The sequence below is a fragment of the Suncus etruscus genome, chromosome 2 (genome assembly GCF_024139225.1).
Source record: "Suncus etruscus isolate mSunEtr1 chromosome 2, mSunEtr1.pri.cur, whole genome shotgun sequence".
NCBI lineage: Eukaryota > Metazoa > Chordata > Mammalia > Eulipotyphla > Soricidae > Suncus > Suncus etruscus.
This window is the reverse complement of record NC_064849.1, coordinates 64912592-64931350: the sequence shown is the minus strand read 5'-3', so window position 1 is coordinate 64931350 and position 18759 is coordinate 64912592. Positions and strand designations below refer to the sequence as shown.

At 49.7% G+C, this 18759-nt stretch overlaps 1 protein-coding gene across 1 annotated transcript; it reads left to right on the top strand.

The window, feature by feature from the left end:
• Positions 1-12845: 12845 nt before the first annotated feature.
• REC8 (REC8 meiotic recombination protein) lies at positions 12846-18719 on the top strand. Its single transcript, XM_049768412.1, has 18 exons — positions 12846-12901; positions 13007-13075; positions 13174-13316; positions 13404-13479; positions 13562-13679; positions 14993-15077; positions 15396-15475; positions 15819-15951; positions 16180-16257; positions 16399-16448; positions 16744-16896; positions 17188-17254; positions 17339-17472; positions 17823-17871; positions 18101-18164; positions 18242-18367; positions 18436-18542; positions 18634-18719. The coding sequence occupies exons 1-18, from the start codon at positions 12846-12848 to the stop codon at positions 18717-18719; spliced, it is 1674 nt and encodes a 557-aa protein (XP_049624369.1).
• Positions 18720-18759: the final 40 nt, after the last annotated feature.

Genomic DNA, 18759 nt, shown 5'->3' with positions numbered 1-18759 from the left:
AGGGGAAAGGGGGCAGAGAGATAGCATGAAGGTAAGGCATTTGTTTTGCATGCTGAAGAATGATGGTTCAAATCTCGGCATCCCATATGGTCCCCCAAGCCTGTTGGGGATGATTTCTGAGTGTAGAGCCCCTGAATGCCGCCCAATTAAAAATTGGGGGATAAAGGAGCAACAGTAAAGCAGGAAGGGTGCTTGCCTTGCACACAGCCAACCTGGGTACTATCTTGCGCATCCTATATGATCCCCCAGCCTTCCAGGAGTGATTCTTGAGTGCAGAACCAGGAATAAACCCTGAGCATTGCTGGGAGTGGCCCCAAAACAAAACAACCAAAAAAAATTTTTTTTGAGGAACACAGCAACTTGGCTCTGTGCTTTGGGGGTTTCTCCCAGCAGTGCTAGAGAGATCATGTGGTGCTGAAGACCAAATTAGGGCCCGCCATGTTGGACTAGCTCCCCAGCCAGAATTTTACTCTTCAGAAAGTCACTGAGGGACCAGATGATTATACAGCAGGTCAGGCCTTTGCACACAGCTTACCTTGGTTCCATCCCTGACATCCCATATGGTCTCCTGAACACTACCAAGAATAATTAATTCCTGAGCACAGAGACAGGAATAACCCCTGAGCATCATCAGGTGTGACCCAAAAACCAAAAATAAAGGAAAAACTCTGAGGGGCCAGAGATGCAACCCAGGAGTAAAGTTGTTGCCTTGCATGCATGAGACCTAATTGTGATCCCAGAGCACAAAATAAATATAAAACATATGTATACAGGCCGGAGAGATAGCATGGAGGTAGGCCATTTGCCTTGCATGCAGAAGGACGGCTGTTTGAATACTGGCATCCCATATGGTCCCCCGAGCCTGCCAGGAGTGATTTCTGAGCATAGAGCCAGGTGTAACCCGTGAGCGCTGCCAGGTGTGACCCCCCCAAAAAACAAAACAAAACAAAAAATGCACATATTTAAATGTTTTTTAAACATAGTAAAAATATTTTTTGCATTAATGCCACTTTACATATCTGAGGAATTGTGAGAATTGAAATGTTACGGAACTCAGAAGGCTTTTCCCTTTTACCCAACTCTAAGAGTAAGCACTTTACATTTTCTTTTTTCACTAAGGATTAAAAATAAAATTGTATTGAAAATGAAATCAGCAGTGATTTGTTGGTATAAGAGGTAGCAGGGGTATGGTAAGGCGTTTGCCTTGCTCGTGGCTGACCCAGGATGGACCTGGATTCTATCCCCGGCATCCCAGATGGTCTCCCAAGCCAGGAGCGATTTCTGAGCACATAGCCAGGAGTAACTCCTGTGTGTCACAAGGTGTGGCCCAAAAGCCAAACAAAAAAAAAAGCGGGGTGCCCCAGTGATAAGACAAGGTAAACTTAAGAGCTGGCACTTCAGTTTCTTCCTACTCTCCCCAGCCCCTCTCCTCACCCACATTTTCAGGGCTCTGGGCCCATCCCTCTTTCCCCTCTATGCCTGGTTAGTCAACTTCAAGCCTCACGTAGGAGACTATAGCACGAACAGTGCTTTGCTGGAGGACTAATCCACGCCTTTCCTGTCAGCCTCGCTTCTACTCTGGACTGGTGGTGTGAAATGAGTAGGTGAATTGGTAACTGACTTGGAATTCTGAGCCTGAAGGAGAGGTGGAATCAGGACAGCTTTGCCCCTTGCAGGGCAAACAGGCCTAGAGTGCCTCCCCCTACCCAAATGGCCCTCCCCAACCTCCCCAACTTTCTCATGCCACAGCCTCACAGGACAACATGACAGTAGAATTGAGATGAGGCCTCCCAGGCCAGACTCTTCACTAGCTCACCTGCATAACCAAATGTATAATCAAATCCTCAAAGATCCTCCTGTTGCCTCACTTGAGAAGTGTCTGTGCTGCTTTTGAATCTTTGTGGCTTCATGGTTTTTCCTTCTCTTCATTTATCGTATTTTCGGGCATATAAGATGACTTTTGAAACGAAAAGAAGTCAACTGAAAATTGGGGGTCATCTTATATGCCGAGTATATCCCGAAAAACGTTTTGATATGCCGCTAAACTAAAATTGCCTGGATATTGCCACGAAATGAATTTTCCAACTTGATCCTGCACCAATCACTGCAAGGTTGCTTGGACCACCTTTCTAACTTAGCCAATCCAAGCAGGCTTTTGATGCATGCAAATTAGACAATGTTCTGTACCGAATCTACACTGTCAAAAGCCTGCTCAGATTGGCCAGAGTCAGAGAGGAAGTCTACTACAGTATAACCTTTGAACCTTTGCTTGTTGTGATTGGCTCACTGTGGTACATACAGTTGCAGCACAGGAACGTTCTGTCTTATACAGCAAATATAGGCCTAAACCTATGTTTTAACTGTAAGATTAGGGGGTCGTCATATGCCAGGTCGTCTTATACGCCAGAAAATACGGTAGTCTTGTCATTCATTTTCCTGGGAAGTCCAGAACCTGAACAGGCCTCTGTGCTAGCAGTGAAGGAATCAGACACAATTGCATAAGTAAGTGCTGATATCCTGTTATGCCTCGGTTTGCTGAAATTCTTTCTTCATACCTGCTTTTCATTTGACTTCCACCCCTACCCCATCCCACCAGAACTTGAGGCTACTCCTAACTTTCCTAACTTTGAGGACTTTGCTTCCCAGTACTTGGGATCACTGCCAAGGATCAAACCTGAGTCTCCTGCAGGCAAAACGTGGCCTCCATTTGTTGATATGTTCTCCTGCCCCATTTGACTTCTTTCCCCCTACCCTATATCCAATTCATCAGCAAGAGAGATTACACCCCCCCCACACTCACCCTTTCCTAGAGCCTTATATGCATCCAACTCTGATTTGAATTTCCCCACACCGCCAGGGGTCACTCCTGAGCACTACAGGTGTAGCTCAATAATCCTCTCTCCACAACCCGCCCCCCCCCCAAAAAAAAGCTCATTGTTAATCACTCAAAAATAGGACCAAAGAAATAATAGTGAATAGGGATAGGGTGCTTGCCTTGCACAAGGTCAGCCTGGATTAAATCCTCGGCATGGGGGGCCGGAAAGATAGCACAGCTGTAGGGCATTTGCCTTGCATGCATCCAAACCAGGACTGACTATGGTTCGAATCCTGACATCCCATATGGTCCCCAAGTCTGCCAGGAGTGATTTCTGAGTGCAGAGCCAGGAGTGACCCAAAAAAACAAACACAATAAATAAATAAAGGGGCCAGAAAGAGAGCACAGCAGTAGAATGTTTGCCTTACATGCGGCCGACCCAGGACAGACATGGCTTGGATTCTCAGCACCCAGGAGCAATTTCTGAGTACAGAGCCAGGAGTAGCCTTGAGCGCCCCTGGGTGTGGCCCAAAACCAATAAATAAATAAAATTGAATAAAAAATAAAAAATATTCAGACACTGAAAAATAGTTCCACGGGTTGTAGCACATGGTTTGTTTGCAGGAACCTCAGGTTTGATCCCCTGCAGTATGTTGTGCTGAGAGCAACCCTTGAGTACCACAAACCTAACTGGGGCAAGGAGAGGATGGGAACAACATCACAAGAACCTTGGAGAGATGTGTAAGAATGTGAGCTGTACCCCAAGTGCTGATGTAGAAATGTGTGTGACCTGGTGAGACTTAATGCAATATTCTTAACACATCTCCACTCTGCTGGAAATAGACTGAAGGTGGATAGGTGTGGAATCAGAAAAGAATGAAACAAAGTATGAGGATGTGTGAGAGACTGACTTGTTCCAAAGAATAGTCTGGAGGGCTTCCCTCCCCTTTCAGAGAAATACACCCAACAGTGCCCTCTGTTCAGGGAACACTCCCGGATAGGGTGATTCAGGACAATATGGGGTGCCGAGGTCAAACCTGGATAGGGCACTTACAAGGCAAGCACCCTACTCCTGGTTTCTTTTTTTTGGTTTTGGTTTTTGGGTCACACTGGCAACGTTCAGGGGTTACTCTTGGCTCTGCATTCAGAAATAGCTCCTGGCAGGCACAGGGGTCCATCTGGGATGCCAGGATTCGACCCACTGACTGTCCTGGATCGGGTGCATGCAAGGCAAATGCCCTACTGCTGTGTTATCTCTCTGGCCCCCCTACTCCTGTGTTATTCCTTTGGCTCCCCTGGTTCTTTTGTCTAATTCTCTACCTTCAGATGGCACAGAACAACTCCACCTGATTAGGGAGAGGTTTCCCAGAGCAGCCAACACTGACACTTGGTCAGCAGCCCTTACTCCTCTGTTGTCTCACTCTCTTATCTTTTTTTTTTTTTTTTTTTTTTTTTTGTAAGGGAGTCATATTTAACAGTATTCAGGGGCCACATGGTGTTGGGGATGGAGCCTGAAGCTCCAAAATGCAAAGCGTGCACGAGCTATCGCCTTAGCCCTCACTTTTCTTTACTTTTTTTCTTTGGCTTTTGGACCACACCCAGCAGTGTTCAGGGGTTACTCTTCACTCTGTGTTCAGTAATCACTCCTGGGAAGCTCAGGGGACCATATGGGATGATACCAGGGATCGAACCCAGTATGGCCACGTGTAAGGGAAATGCTCTACCCACTGCACTATCACTCTGGGCCCCCAGCCCTCACATTTCTTAACATCAATCATCACATGTTTCTGTCTACTTGTTTATCATCTCTCCTCTACTCTATAAGAACAAGAGTGTTTCACTGTTCTATCCACTGTGTCTGCAAGAGAGTCTGTCCTGTGGCAGGAATGTAAAAAGTACCTGTTGAATGAATGGCCAGGCGTGGGGCTCAGTGGTAGAGCTCAGGCCTTGCTTGGGTTCTATTTTCTGTACTACACAAAAAAATGAAACAAACTACAAACACTGGAATCCAAGATTGATTTGGCTGGTGAAAGAGCTCAGCAGTAGAGAACTTGACATGCATGTGGGGATCCCTGGGCTTGATCTCCAGCACTAGGAGGGAAAAACACAATTATCATGCCTTTTGCTTTTCTCCTAAGCACCTAATTTAGGAATGTGCTTAAAGAAGTTCAGTGTGGGGCCAGAGTGATAGTACATTGGATAAAGCATTTGCTTTGCTTACAGCCAAACCCAGTTTTATCTCCAGCACCCCTTATAGTTCCCCCGTCTGCCAGGTGTAACCCTTGAGCATCACTGGGTGTGAGCATAAAAATAAATGTAAAAAAAGAAGGGTATGTACCTCTACATTATTATCTTTGAGTGCCTAAGTGAATACCTATAATCATTGATAACAAATATGGGGCTGGTGATGCACAAGGGCTGGAGTGATACTAAGTGAACTTGCCATGCATGCAGCTGACCCAGATTCTATTTTTATTTTCCATATGGTTCCCCCAGCCTGCCAGGAATTATCTCTGAATGCAGAGCCAGGAATAATCCTGAACACCACCAGGTGTGTATGCACACCCCCCCCCAAATAAAACACCAAAAGTATAGCTCGAGGCCTTGCATATGAGGCCCTGAGTTCCAGGCACTACTGAATATAGCAACCGAGGTGGCTTCTGATCATTGCCAGGAAAGTACCCTAGCTCTTAACTTTGCTGGAAGTGATCCTGCAAAATTAACAAGGATAAGGGGCCAGAGAGATAGCACAGTGGCATTTGCCTTGCAAGCAGCCAATCCAGGACCAAAGGTGGTTGGTTCGAATCCCCGCGTCCCATATGGTCCCCCGTGCCTGCCAGGAGCTATTTCTGAGCAGATAGCCAGGAGTAATCCCTGAGTGCCGCTGGGTGTGGCCCAAAAACCAAAGAAAAAAATTAACAAGGATAAGTGGAGAAATAATGTAGATGTAACCCAAAAAGAAAAAAAAATCCCACATACCATATTTTGTTTTGTTTTGTTTTGTTTTTGGACCACACATGGCAGTACACAAGGTTACTCTTGGCTGTGCACTCAGAAGTTGCTCCTTGCAAGTTCAGGGAGACCATATGGGATGCCGGGAATTGAACCCAGGTCCCTCCTAGGTTGGCCGAGTGCAAGGCAAATGCCCTGCTACTGTGTTATTGCTTCATCACCACAGAATATTAAATTTTTTTTTGGTTTTTGGGCCACACCTGTTTGACGCTCAGGGGTTACTCCTGGCTATGCGCTCAGAAATCGCCCCTGGCTTGGGGGGGCCATATGGGACATGGGGGATCGAACCGCGGTCGAGATCTTTCCTTGGCTAGCACTTGCAAGACAGACACCTTACCTCTAGCGCCACCTTCCCGGCCCCCTACCACAGAATATTTTTAAGAAAAGAGAGAGATAGTACTGCAGGTAAGGTGCTTTCCTTGCACACACCCAACCAGAGTTCCATCCCTGATACCACATATGATCTCTGAAGCTTCACCATGAGTGATCCCTGAGCACCACTAGATGTTGTCCAAAATCAAACAAAAAAAGAGAAGAAATTAATGTGTGTATCATGATTAACAGTTTATAAATATCACATAGAAGACAATTTAGCCAAGCCCTGTGAAATTGGGATTGGTAACACTTGGCATTCAAGAGAGATTTCCTCACCAGGTCATTTGCTAAGGAGCTGTGTGGCAGGGGAGAAAATCTGCCATATTTAACGACATCACATATTTGAATGACAATATTATGGTCCTAAAGTGTAGGAGCAATTTTTTGTTTGTTTGTTTGGGGGGGGTCACACCTGGCGGCGATCAGGGGTTACTCCTGGCTCTACACTCAGAAATTGCTCCTGGCAGACTTGGGGGACCATATGGGATGCTGGTATTCCAACCACTGACCTGCATGCAAGGCAAACACCTTACCTCCATGCTATCTCTCCAGCCCAGAGGAGTAAGTATTATGTGAAGTGGATTTTTTATTTGTTTGTTTGTTGTTGGGCCATATCTGGCAGTGCTCAGGGCTTACTCCTGGCTCTGTGTTCAGGGATTACAATGATGGTATTGAGACAGAGTTGTCAGTAGACAAGGTGAACACGTCCCTATGCTATTTCTCTACTCCCTTTATGTTAAGATTTTGGGGTGGGGGTCATACCTGGCAGTGCTCAGTGGTTATACCTGGCTCTGTACTCAGAAGTCGTGCCTGGCAGGCTAGGGGAACTATGTGGGATGCCGGGATTAGAACCGAGGTCTATCTATGTTGGCTGCGTGCAAGGGTGCTATTGCTCCAGCCCCTATGTTAAGATTTTTTTTTTTTTTTGGTCATACCCGCAGCGCTCAGGGATTACGCCTGGCTATACACTCAGAAATCGCTCCTTGAAGGCTCGGGAGATCATATGGGATGTCGGTATTCAAACCACCATCCTTCTGCATGCAAGGTAACGCCTTACCTACATGCTATCTCTCTGGCCCCCTATGTTAAGATTTAAAAAGTGTTCCTGGGCCCGGAGAGATAGCACAGCGGCGTTTGCCTTGCAAGCAGCCGATCCAGGACCAAAGGTGGTTGGTTCGAATCCCGGTGTCCCATATGGTCCCCCGTGCCTGCCAGGAGCTATTTCTGAGCAGACAGCCAGGAATAACCCCTGAGCAACGCTGGGTGTGGCCCAAAAACAAAAACAAAAACAAACAAACAAAAAAAGTGTTCCTGGAAGTGTGTGTGTGGGGAACTAGGAGAAAAAAATTATGTGATGAAATATATTATATGGACCAGTATTCCCATCTGTAAAGGCAAAGCTTGAATTAGACTTATAAATTACTTTCAGTGGTGCTCCGGAATGGTGGTGTAAGGCGTTTCCCTTGCACGCATCTGACCTAGGACAGATCTCGGTTCGATCCCCCAGCATTCCATATGGTCTCCTCAAGCCAGGAGCGATTTCTGAGTGCATAGACAGGAGTAACCCCTGAGGGACACTGTGGCCCAACCCCCCCCCCCAAAAAAAAAACAGAAATCACTTTCAGGGGCCAGAGAGATAGCACAGTGGGAGGGCACTTGCTTTGCACGGGGCTGACTTGGGACAGACTCAGGTTTGATCGAAAGCATCCCATATTGTCCCTGAACCTACCAGGAGTGATTCCTGAGTTCAGAGCCAGGAGCAATTCCTGAGCACCACTGGGTGTGGCCCAAAAGAAAGAAAAAGGAAGGAAGGAAGGAAGGAAGGAAGGAAGGAAGGAAGGAAGGAAGGAAGGAAGGAAGGAAGGAAGGAAGGAAGGAGGGAGGGAGGGAGGGAGGGAGGGAGGGAGGGAGGGAGGGAGGGAGGGAGGAAGGAAGGAAGAACAATCATTTTCTGTTGTGATATACTAATTTGGTGGGGATGGGATTTGGGGGGCCACAACTGGTGGTACTCAGGGGTTACCCTTTTTATTTATTTATTTATTTATTTATTTTTTTAAGGGGTTGCTCTTGACTCTGCATTTAGAGATCATTCCTGGCAGGGTTAGGAGAACATACAGAGTATATAGAATCCAAGTCAGCTGCATGCAAGGCATTCAGTCCTACCTGTTGTACTATCTTTGGCCCTAGTTCTTTTTTGTTTTTGTTTTATTTTTTTTGTTGTTTGTTTGTTTTGGGTCACACCCGGTGAAGCTCAGAAGTTACTCCTGGCTCTGCGCTCAGAAATTGTTACTGGCAGGCATGGGGGCCCATATGGGATGCTGGAATTCGAGCCACCATCTGTCTGTCCTGTATAGGATGCTTGCAAGTCAAAACGCCCTACCACTGTTCTCTGGCCCCTTTGGTCCCAGTTCTAATTGTAACTTCAGACTGAAAATTCTGTGTGTGTGTGTGTGTGTGTGTGTGTGTGTATGAGAGAGAGGGGGAAAAGGGAGGGAGGGAGGGAAGATTCTAGAGTTCGAACCCCAGGCCTTACACATGTGATGTTTGTGCCCTATTTCTGAGCCATATCTTGAGTCCCTTAAAATTCATTTGACAAATATTTACTGAGCTAAGTGCCAAGCACTAATAGAAAATCTAATCTTGGTGCAGGAGTGGTAGTACAGCAGGTAGGGCATTTGCCGTGCATGCAGCCAACCTGGGTTTGATCCCTCACATCCCATAAAGTCCCCCGAGCCTACTAGTAGTAATTTCTAAGCACAGAGCTAGGAGTAACACCTGAGTGCAGCTGAGTGTGGCCCAAAATCAAACAAAACAAGGGCCCGGAGAGATAGCACAGCGGCGTTTGCCTTGCAAGCAGCCAATCCAGAACCAAAGGTGGTTGGTTCGAATCCCAGTGTCCCATATGGTCCCCCGTGCAGGGGTTACTCCTGGCTGTCTGCTCAGAGATAGCTATGCTATCTCTCCGGGCCCAGCCAGGAGCTATTCTGAGCAGACAGCCAGGAGTAACCCCTGGGCACCGCCGGGTGTGGCCCCAAAACCAAACAAAAACAAAAACAAAAAAACAACAACAAAATATTTCTGATCTCAATACACTTAGATTGGGGGCCAGAGAGATGGCATGGAGGTAAGGCATTTACCTTGCATGCAGAAGGATGGTGCTTCGAATCCTGCCATCCCAAATGGTCCCCGAGCCTGCCAGGAGTGATTTCTGAGTGTAGAGCCAGGAGTAACCCCAGTGCACTGTCCGTGTGATGCAAAAACAAAACAAAAACAAAAACAATACACTTAGATTGAAGAACAAAACAAGACAGTCAAATTAGCTGCAAGAGTGATCCCTGAGCTCAGAGCCAGGAGTAAGCCCTGAGCGCATCCAGGTGTGGTATAAATAAAATAATGATTTTTTTTAAAAATTGAGTTTGTTTGGCCACAACCCAAATGTACTCAGAGATCATTCCTGGCAGTGATCAGCTGACCAAATGTGGCTCTAGGGACTGAAGTGGGGTCAGCTGGAAAGCAAGGGAAACACCTTTCTTTTCTTTTTTTTTTTTTTAAATAAATACTTTCTCTTATTTTTATATAAATTGAAACACATTAAAAAGAATGATCTTATGGGCATTCTAATAAGAAAAATAAAAGAAAAAGGTATAAAAAACCAAACTACTATTTTTTTTTGTTTGTGGTTTTTGGGTCACACCCAGCAGTGCTCAGGGGTTATTCCTGGCTCCATGCTCAGAAATTGCTCCTGGCAGGCACGGGGGACCATATGGGATGCCGGGATTTGAACCAATGATCTTCTGCATGAAAGGCAAACGCCTTACCTCCATGCTATCTCTCCAGCTCCAATTTTTTTTAATATGAACCAAATATTGTGTATAGCATTGCATTCTTTCAACTTCTTTTTTTTATAATTATCTTTATTTAAACACTGTGATTACAAACATGATTATAGTTGTATGATTACAGTCATGTAAAGAACACCCCCCTTCACCAGTGCAACATTCCCACCACCAATTTCCCAGATCTCCCTCCTCCCCACCCTCCCACACCTGTACTCAAGACAGGCTTTCTACTTCCCTCATTCATTCACATTGTTATGATAGTTTTCAGGGTAGTCATCTCTCCAACTGCACTCATCACTCTATGTGATGAGCTTCATGTCATGAGCTGCACTTACCAGCCCTCATCTCTCTTGTCTCTGAAATACTGTTAAAAATGTCTTTCATTTTTCTTAAAGCCCATAGATGAGTGAAACCATTCTGTGTCTTTCTCTCTCCCTCTGACTTACTTTACTCAGCATAATAGATTCCATGTACATCCATGTATAGGAAAATTTCATGACTTCATCTCTCCTGACGGCTGCATAGTATTCCATTGTGTATATGTACCACAGTTTCTTTAGCCACTCATCTGTTGAAGGGCATCTTGGTTGTTTCCAGAGTCTGGCTATTGTAAATAGTGCTGCAATGAATATAGGAGTCAGGAAGGGATTTTTGTATTGTATTTTTGTGTTCCTAGGGTATATTCCTAGGAGTGGTATAGCTGGATCCTATGGAAGCTCAATTTCCAGTTTGTGAAGGAATCTCCATATCGGGAAGCACCTTTTCAACTGCACTATTTCTTTGGTTTTAAGAATGAGTTTTCGGGGCCGGGCGGTGGCGCTGGAGGTAAGGTGCCTGCCTTACCTGCGCTAGCCTAGGAGACGGACCGCGGTTCGATCCCCCGGCGTCCCATATGGTCCCCCAAGCCAGGAGCGACTTCTGAGCGCATAGCCAGGAGTAACCCCTGAGCGTCACCGGGTGTGGCCCAAAAACCAAAAAAAAAAAAAAGAATGAGTTTTCGGGTTTTTTGTTTTGTTTTTGGTTCACACCCAGCAGCACTCAGGGGTTACTCCTGCCTCTATGCTCAGAGATCGCTCCTGGCAGGCTTGGGGGACCATTTGGGATTAGAACCGATGGTAAGGCAAACGCCTTACCTCTATGCTATCTCTCTGACCCCAAAAGAATGAGTTTTCAACTTCAAGCATGAAGTAGAGCTAAGAGGGGAAGGACATTCTATGCCAACGAAATGTCAACTTCAGAATATCAACCAAGAAATATCACTTCTTTTTACAAAAATAATTATTTTTGTGAACTCAACTGGCTGGGTGAAGTTGTTGGAGGTGGCCCAGGTTTGTTTTCTTGTACCCCTATGCCCTCTGAGCGTCAGCAGGAGTAGCCCCTGAGTATGGCTGGGTGTAGCACCAAAACAAGAAAATACTGAGACAAAAAAACTAGTAGGCAGAGATTATGTTCCCAGGGGAACATTCACAACTCAACTGCAAGATGGAAGGAAGGTGCAAGCCAGAAGCCGCCGCTAAACAGAGGGGGGGGGGGGGAAGAGGAGAGGAGAGAGAAGAGGGAGAGAAGAGGGAGAGAAGAGGGAGAGGAGAGGAGAGGAGAGGAGAGGAGAGGAGAGGAGAGGAGAGGAGAGGAGAGGGGAGAAAGAAGGGAGAGAGAGGAGAGAGAGGAGAGGAGAGAAAGGAAAGAGAAAGGAGAGAGAGGAGAGAGAGGAGAGAGAGGAGAGAGGAGAGAGAGGAGAGAGGAGAGAGATGAGAGAGAGAGAGGAGAGAGAGGAGAGAGAAGAGAGAGGAGAGAGAGAGGAGAGAGAGAGAGAGAAGAGAGAGAAGAGAGAGAGACAGAGACAGAGAGAGAGAGAGAGACAGAGAGAGAGAGAGAGACAGAGAGAGAGAGAGAGAAAATCAGCCCTGCCAACTCTGCGGCCTCCAGTCCCTCCTTCAACAATTCAGCTCCCAACCAGCCCGTTGGCATCTGCAGCGCAGTTAACTGCTGAATTGCTATTCCCCGGGGGCGGGGGGGGGGAGAGTGCACAAGGTGAAACCCGGGTCAGAGATGACGAATCTCACCGGTCTGACCTCGGCGGGTGGGGTTGGAGGCAGCTGCACCCACCTCCCTGTTACCAGGCTCCCACTTGGACCGCAGAAGTAGGGACCAGAGCCTATTGGTCGCGCGGGACACTTTGCCGAATGCTGCCCGGGCTCTGGGCCCTCATTGGTGTCGGCTGGGCCTGGGGCTCTCCTGATTGGCCCCAAGTTGCACAGGCCTGTCCTGATGGGCCCCACGTCCCGGGGCTCTCTTGATTGGCCCCGACGGCAGGAGAAGCGTCCTCTTGCGGCACGTGGCTTTGCCCTGCAGTCGAGTCCAACCCCGGGCCTGTGAGCATCTTCCCTGCCACCCGCCTGTGCCCCGGGAGGGAGGGAAGGAGGGAGGGAGCCCACCGTACGTGTGGCCACTGAACGGGTTAGGAGGGCCACGGGCCACTCGGCTCCGTTCTGGAACTGCAAGCGAAAAGCTCGATAAGTTCCAAGCAGCTGCGAATCTTCTCGTGGCGGCCGCAGGGGCTGGGGTGGGGAGGCATTGGGACCCCCTATATCCCATCTGTGTCCTTGTCTTGTCCCCTGGGCCACTCCTCCTTCAGTGGCTTGTGGACTTTTTTGAGGGGGGTTGTTCTGGCTACTCCCCGTCCCATGTTCCCTGTCCAAACCCGTCCTTTCTTCCCCCCACAGCCTCGGCAAGAGAGCCCGAGTGGCAACGCATCCAGATCCAAGGCCGAGTAAGTGGTGACACGGCTGAACTCTGGAGCCAGAATGTTCTATTACCCCAACGTGCTTCAGCGCCACACGGGTTGCTTCGCCACCATCTGGTAAGGGTTTTTACCTGGTGGGCCCACAGAAGGGGGTACCACCCGCTCAAGGGGACCCCCGCCTGATGTCGCGCAACTTCTCTCCTCTGCCTCCCTCCACTCTAGGCTGGCAGCAACCCGGGGCAGCCGGCTGTTGAAGCGTGAATATTTGAACGTCAACGTGGTGAAGACCTGGTGAGGCTCAGAGACGCTGTGTTGGGTAGATGGGGGCGAGGGAGGGAGAGCCGGGGTGTTGGCCGCGGGCCTGTTGACCAGCGCTGTTGTTTTGGCAGTGAGGACATCATCAGTTATGTGCTGGTCCGAGTGCCGCCCCCAATGCCTGGGCTGCCGAGGCCCCGCTTCTCCCTCTACCTCTCGGCACAGCTCCAGATTGGGGTGATCCGGGTCTACTCTCAACAGTGCCAGTACCTCGTGGGTAAGGTGGGGGCCCCAAAGGGCAGGACAGAGCTGGGGCCCATGAAGGCCAGGCTGCAGGCCTCCACCGCCTTCTCCATTTGCACAGAGGATATCCAGCATGTCCTGGAGCGCCTGCACCGTGTGCAACAGCAGATCCTTATTGATATGGTGGAGCCTGACGTGTGAGTGGCCCCTGGGTGCGGAGTGGGGCACCCTTGCTGGTGCCTGTCTGCCCCTCCCTTACGAACCACCCACACTGCCTAGGGCCAACCTGCTCCCGGACTGCCTGACCATGATGGATACCCTGGAAGCTGCTCCAGACCCCTTCTTTGGAATAATGTCGGCGGATCCTGGACTTCCCAGCCCTTTAAACATCCCTCAGGTAAGAGACTCTGGGAATATAGGTGTGGGGGTAGGGCCAGTGCCTAACACTGGGGCTAGAAGAGCAGGGGCCCTACAGGAGGCAGAGCTGGGCCACTGGTGCCCGTACTAGCTCCCTCCACTTACCAGTGCCTCTTATTACTTTGTTTTTGTTTTTTTTTTGAGGGGGGAGGTATACCTTGTGATGCTGAGGGCTTACTCCTAGCTCTGAATTTACGAATCTCTCCTGAGTGTTGGGGTTCCATGTGGAGTGTGAACCCAGATCAAATGCATGCAAGGCAAATGCTCACTATCACTCCCTCCACTTACTGGTTCTGGGCCAACCTCTCAGCAACTCTTGTCCCCATATTTCCACACATAAGCCTGTCTGGGTCTCTCTTTCCTTCCTCTGCATCTCAGGAAGTGCCACTACCTCTCATCTGCATACAGCCCCTCCCCAGATGGGACTCAGCATGTTCCCTGCGCCCACAGCTTTGGTTCCCAACTCTAGTCTAGCCCCCTGTGCCCCACTCACTTTGCTGTGCTGGTCCCTAGCTCCTAAGTGGTACTTTCCTCATTCTCTTCTTTGTGATGTTTCCCATGGTCTTACAGACTTCCCCCCAAATGTTAGGAAGCCTTACCTGCGTCTGTACAGAGTCCAAAGGACTGAGAGCATGTCCTGGATTTGATCCCTGAGCAGCACCAGGAATGGTACTTGATTATTACCCTAAAGTCAAGTGTAGCTTCAAAACTCAAGCTGACCTGAATTAGGTTCCTGGCACCCCATATTGTTTCCCCAATCCCTGCCAAGAGTGATCTATGCACAGAGCCAGGAATAAAGCCTGAGCACCTCCCGGATATGGTCCCCATTCCCTGCAAAATAAAAAATAAAAAAAAAGGAAAAAGAATCTTTTTAATCTGTTTTCTGGGGTGAGATAATACAATGGCAAGGCACTTGCCTTGCATGAAGCCTGTGCAGATTTGATCTCCCGCACAATTGATGGCCCCTAGTCCTGCCAGGAGTGATTGATCCCTGAGTACAGAGCTACGAGTAAGGTAAGCCCTGAGCACCATGAGGAGTGGCCCAAATGTCAAAAATGAAATAAAATAATCCCATCTCTCACAACACCTGATAGTGCTTCTTACATGCACATATTGCTGAAGACTAGAAAACTAGGGGTATGGGTAGATATTGGAGGAAAGAAGGCCAGATGGTGAGTCGGAGTCTTACATATGTGCTAAGGCCAGTGCCATGAGAACAAGCTGTCAAGGGCTGTGCCTGTCCACTGAAGGACTGTTATCTGAACTCCATCTTTGTTCCTACCCCCCCCAAAGATTCGACATCTCTTGGAGGCTGCCACTCCAGAGAGACTTCTTCAGGAGAGCCCTCCTGCAATTGCTGTGGAGCCCAGAAGGCCAGGTGAGGGGCATAGGAAGGCTGGGAGCTGAAGAAATGTCTAGCTTGGAGTTTAGGTGTTGTGAGAGTCCTTTTTGGGCATCATGTCTTGAGGTGCTGGCCCAGGTGAGTTGGTATGATTGGAATCCTTGTGTCCATTCCTCAGCAAGGAACATATGGGCCATGGTGGGTAAGTAGTGGACTCGGGCTCAAACTGCCCATGTCCCAGGCAAGGCCTAGCCAGTACTATGGTGACTTGGTCTCAGTCCAGGTTTTCCCCTCACTTTGTGGCTGCAGGGACCCGGAAAGCGGGATACTGACTTAGTGTCCTTGTCCCTTCAGACAAGTCTCTGATCACTTTGAAGTCCCTTGAGGCCATCACTATTCAGGAGGATGAGCCTATTCGCATGCTGCAGATTGAGGTGAGCTAGTCCCCTTCTCCCCATATCTCTCTGGCCCCACAGTCCTGCATACTCAGACATTTTTTTGGGGGGGTCACACCCGGCAGCGCTCAGGGGTTACTCCTGGCTCCACGCTCAGACATTGCTCCTGGCAGGCTCGGGGGACAATATGGGATGCTGGGATTCGAACCAATGACCTTCTGCATGGAAGGCAAATGCCTTGCCTCCATGTTCTATCCAGCCCCCTACTCAAGACATTTTCCCACTCCCAGTGGTTTCCTTGTCTCAGCCCTGTGGCTTGCCTCAGATCTAGTCTCCTCAGCTCGCTTGCTGCCATAGCAGCTCTCACGCCTCTCTTTGGCAGGGTGAGCAGGACCTCCCAGAAGTTAGTCGCCAGGACTTGGACCTGCTGATAGCTGAGGAAAATGAAGCCATCTTGTTGGAGGAACAGAAGCGAGGTCTCCTGGAGCTGCCACATGCTAGCCCAGTACTGGAGGGTCAGGCCCTGGGTGGCTTAGGTACTTTTTTCTCTTTTACTGATTTCGGCTCCTCCCTGCAGAGTCCAAGGAGGAATCCCAAGTTTTTGAGGGGGAACCCACTGTCCCCTTGCTCTTATCTTCAGCTCCTATACAGTAAGAGTTGGGACATCCTGGGCCAGGGTGGGGTTCTGTTGGGAGGGGCATGTCACTTCTTTGGTCTCCTTCCTCTTAGGGCTGAAGGGACAGCAGAAACTCCTCCCATTCAGGGCCTGGATGTGGAGGAGCTGAAGTTGGCTGGCTGGAAGGCTGGGACCCCGCTTCCTGGTGAGCATCTCATATGCCAGGTGACACTCAACCACCATGCAAGGGCCATGTTTGCCAGCTATGGATGGTGCCTCTAGTTCCTTCAGGGAGGCTGTGAGAATTTTGGGAACCAGGTAATTAGGAGCTGGGATGTTGTTGCAGAGGTGACTCCTCCAAAGAAGCTGAGTCTGCCAAGCCCACCCATCCTAGAGGTAAGTGTTTTGTTCCAAGCCAACTCCTCACCCTACCAGAATCACTCGGTCCTGTTTAGATTCCCCAAACCCAGGCTGGCAGTGGCCAGCCCTGCCCCTCAGCTCACGCTCCTGGGAGGGTCCCCTTGTGCAGGTTCGAGCTGCCTAAGCCCTTTACCCAGCACCTCCAGGGGTGGGAGTGTGGGCCTGTTGGTGGGGCACCAGGACAATAGGATGCACAGATTGTGGGGGTGTCCTGCTTAAGAGCAAAGCTGGCTCAGGACTGGTAATGGACTTGCCCCCACCAACTCAGCAGAGGAAGCCCCCCATCTTTCCGTCTCCTCCGAGCCCACCTACCATCACCCACCGCCGCCGCCGCCGCCAGCTACTGTTCTGGGACAAGGAGACTCAGATCTCCCGGGAGAAATTCCAGGAGCAGCTGCAAACCAAAGCTCACTGCTGGGAGTATGTAAGTGCTCTAGGACCTGGTAGGGGTGCAGGAACTCATTGAGCCTTCATATCTCCTGTGGGAGCCCCAGGGACATTCCACAAAGTACACATAAAACATTCTGCACGTAGTGACCCCACCAGGCACCCCTGAGAACCTGTCACAAGCTCGTCCTTAGAGCATGTGCAGAGCAAGAAGGAAAGTGAGTCTGGAGGAAAGAAAGGCCAGATGCCCTGGGGGGAGGCATCGAAGTGTGGGCTGGGAATTGGGAGGATGCTTCACTAACTGATTTCCTGGCTCCCAAAAACACAGCCCCTGGTGCAGCCCCCTAAGAAGATCATCATGAACCCTATGGAACTGTTCAGCACCCCAACTTACCGTGAGTGTTGTGAGTTGGCTTATTGGAACCTTTGAGTCCGTTCCTCCTGCCTCAGACTTGCTTCCCAATGCCCTTTGTCTCCAGCTGGCCAGCTCCCCCCAGAATTGCTGGCATTCTGGACCCGCTGTGCTCAGCCACCCCCAAGAGCACTCAGACGAAGAGCAGCCGAGGAGACTGCTGAGGAGAGAAGGAAGATGGACACTCCAAGTGATATTGAGGTGACAGAACCTTCACTTTGTTCAGTGCTCACAGGCCTCCTGATTTCTTTTGTTTGGGGGCACAGCCAGCACTCTCGGGGGTTACTGCTGGGTCTGTGCTCAGAAATCACTAGAGGCAGGCTCTGAGAACCATATGGAATGCTGGGGATTGAACACAGGTCATTTGCCTTTAAGGAAAAAGACTGCTATTGCTTTAGCACCACTTCCTGCCCTGCTGCCCAGCAGTGCTACAGGCTCAGACAGGCTGACTCCTAAGGCAATTTAGACCTAGGGCACCTGGCTAAGGCCAGGCCGGCTCTCCCTAAGCGAGGTGCCTCTCTAGGGTCTGAATATGCTTCCTCCCTCTACAGGTGCTCAGGGAAGCCCAGGAGCCTAGTGGGGCCCTTATGTTATCTTCAGGTAAGCTCTGGGGGAAGAGGGGTCATGGCGCTCACCCCCTCCCACTCATCACTGCCCAAGGAGCCATAGCAGCCGAGGCAATAACTGACCGGCCTTGGTTTTCCCACCTATATGCTTTTAGGCAGTCACTGCAAGGCTCTGACACCCAGTTTGACCACAGGAGCCTCAAAGTCCCCAGTGCTCAGTCAGATATAAGCAGAGATAATCAGGGCTTTCCCTTCCCCCACAGAGGTCTCTCTAGAAGCTGAGGAGGACAAATCCCGGGCCAGCCTTGTCCCGCTAGAGGAGCGATGGTGAGCAGGCCTGTGGGATATGGCTGGGGATGCAGGTCTTATCCGTTTCAGTCTATCTAGTGTTCCTGTGTTCCCAGGGCCTGGGCTGAGGTGGAACAGCAGCAGCTGGAGCCCCCTGCGCTGTCTGTGGTGCCGGAGCTTCCGGAAGTGCCCATGGAGCTGCCTCTGGAACCTGAGCTGCTCTCACCAGAGGCGGTGCACAGGTACCATCGCCACAGACCACAGGCCAGGGTAGGCATCAGCTTGGGCTAACTCTGCTGTGTTCCTACAGGGCTGTGGCACTGGAGCTAAAGGCTAACCGGGAACCCGACTTCAACAGCCTGGTGGAGCCTTTTAGCCCCCGCAGGGTGGCAGCTCGGGTGTTCTACCTACTTCTGGGTGAGCGTGGGCTCGTGTTGGGGTGGGGAGACAGCAGGATGGAATTGGTAGCAACGATTCCCCAGACCCACACTCATTCCCTTTATGGCAGTGCTCTCGGCGCAGCAGATCATTCACGTGGAACAAGACAAACCATATGCACGCCTCCGGATCCACCCAGGGCCCCGATTCTACTAATGCTGGAGCCTTGTGCAAAGCTACATTCATTAAACCGTAT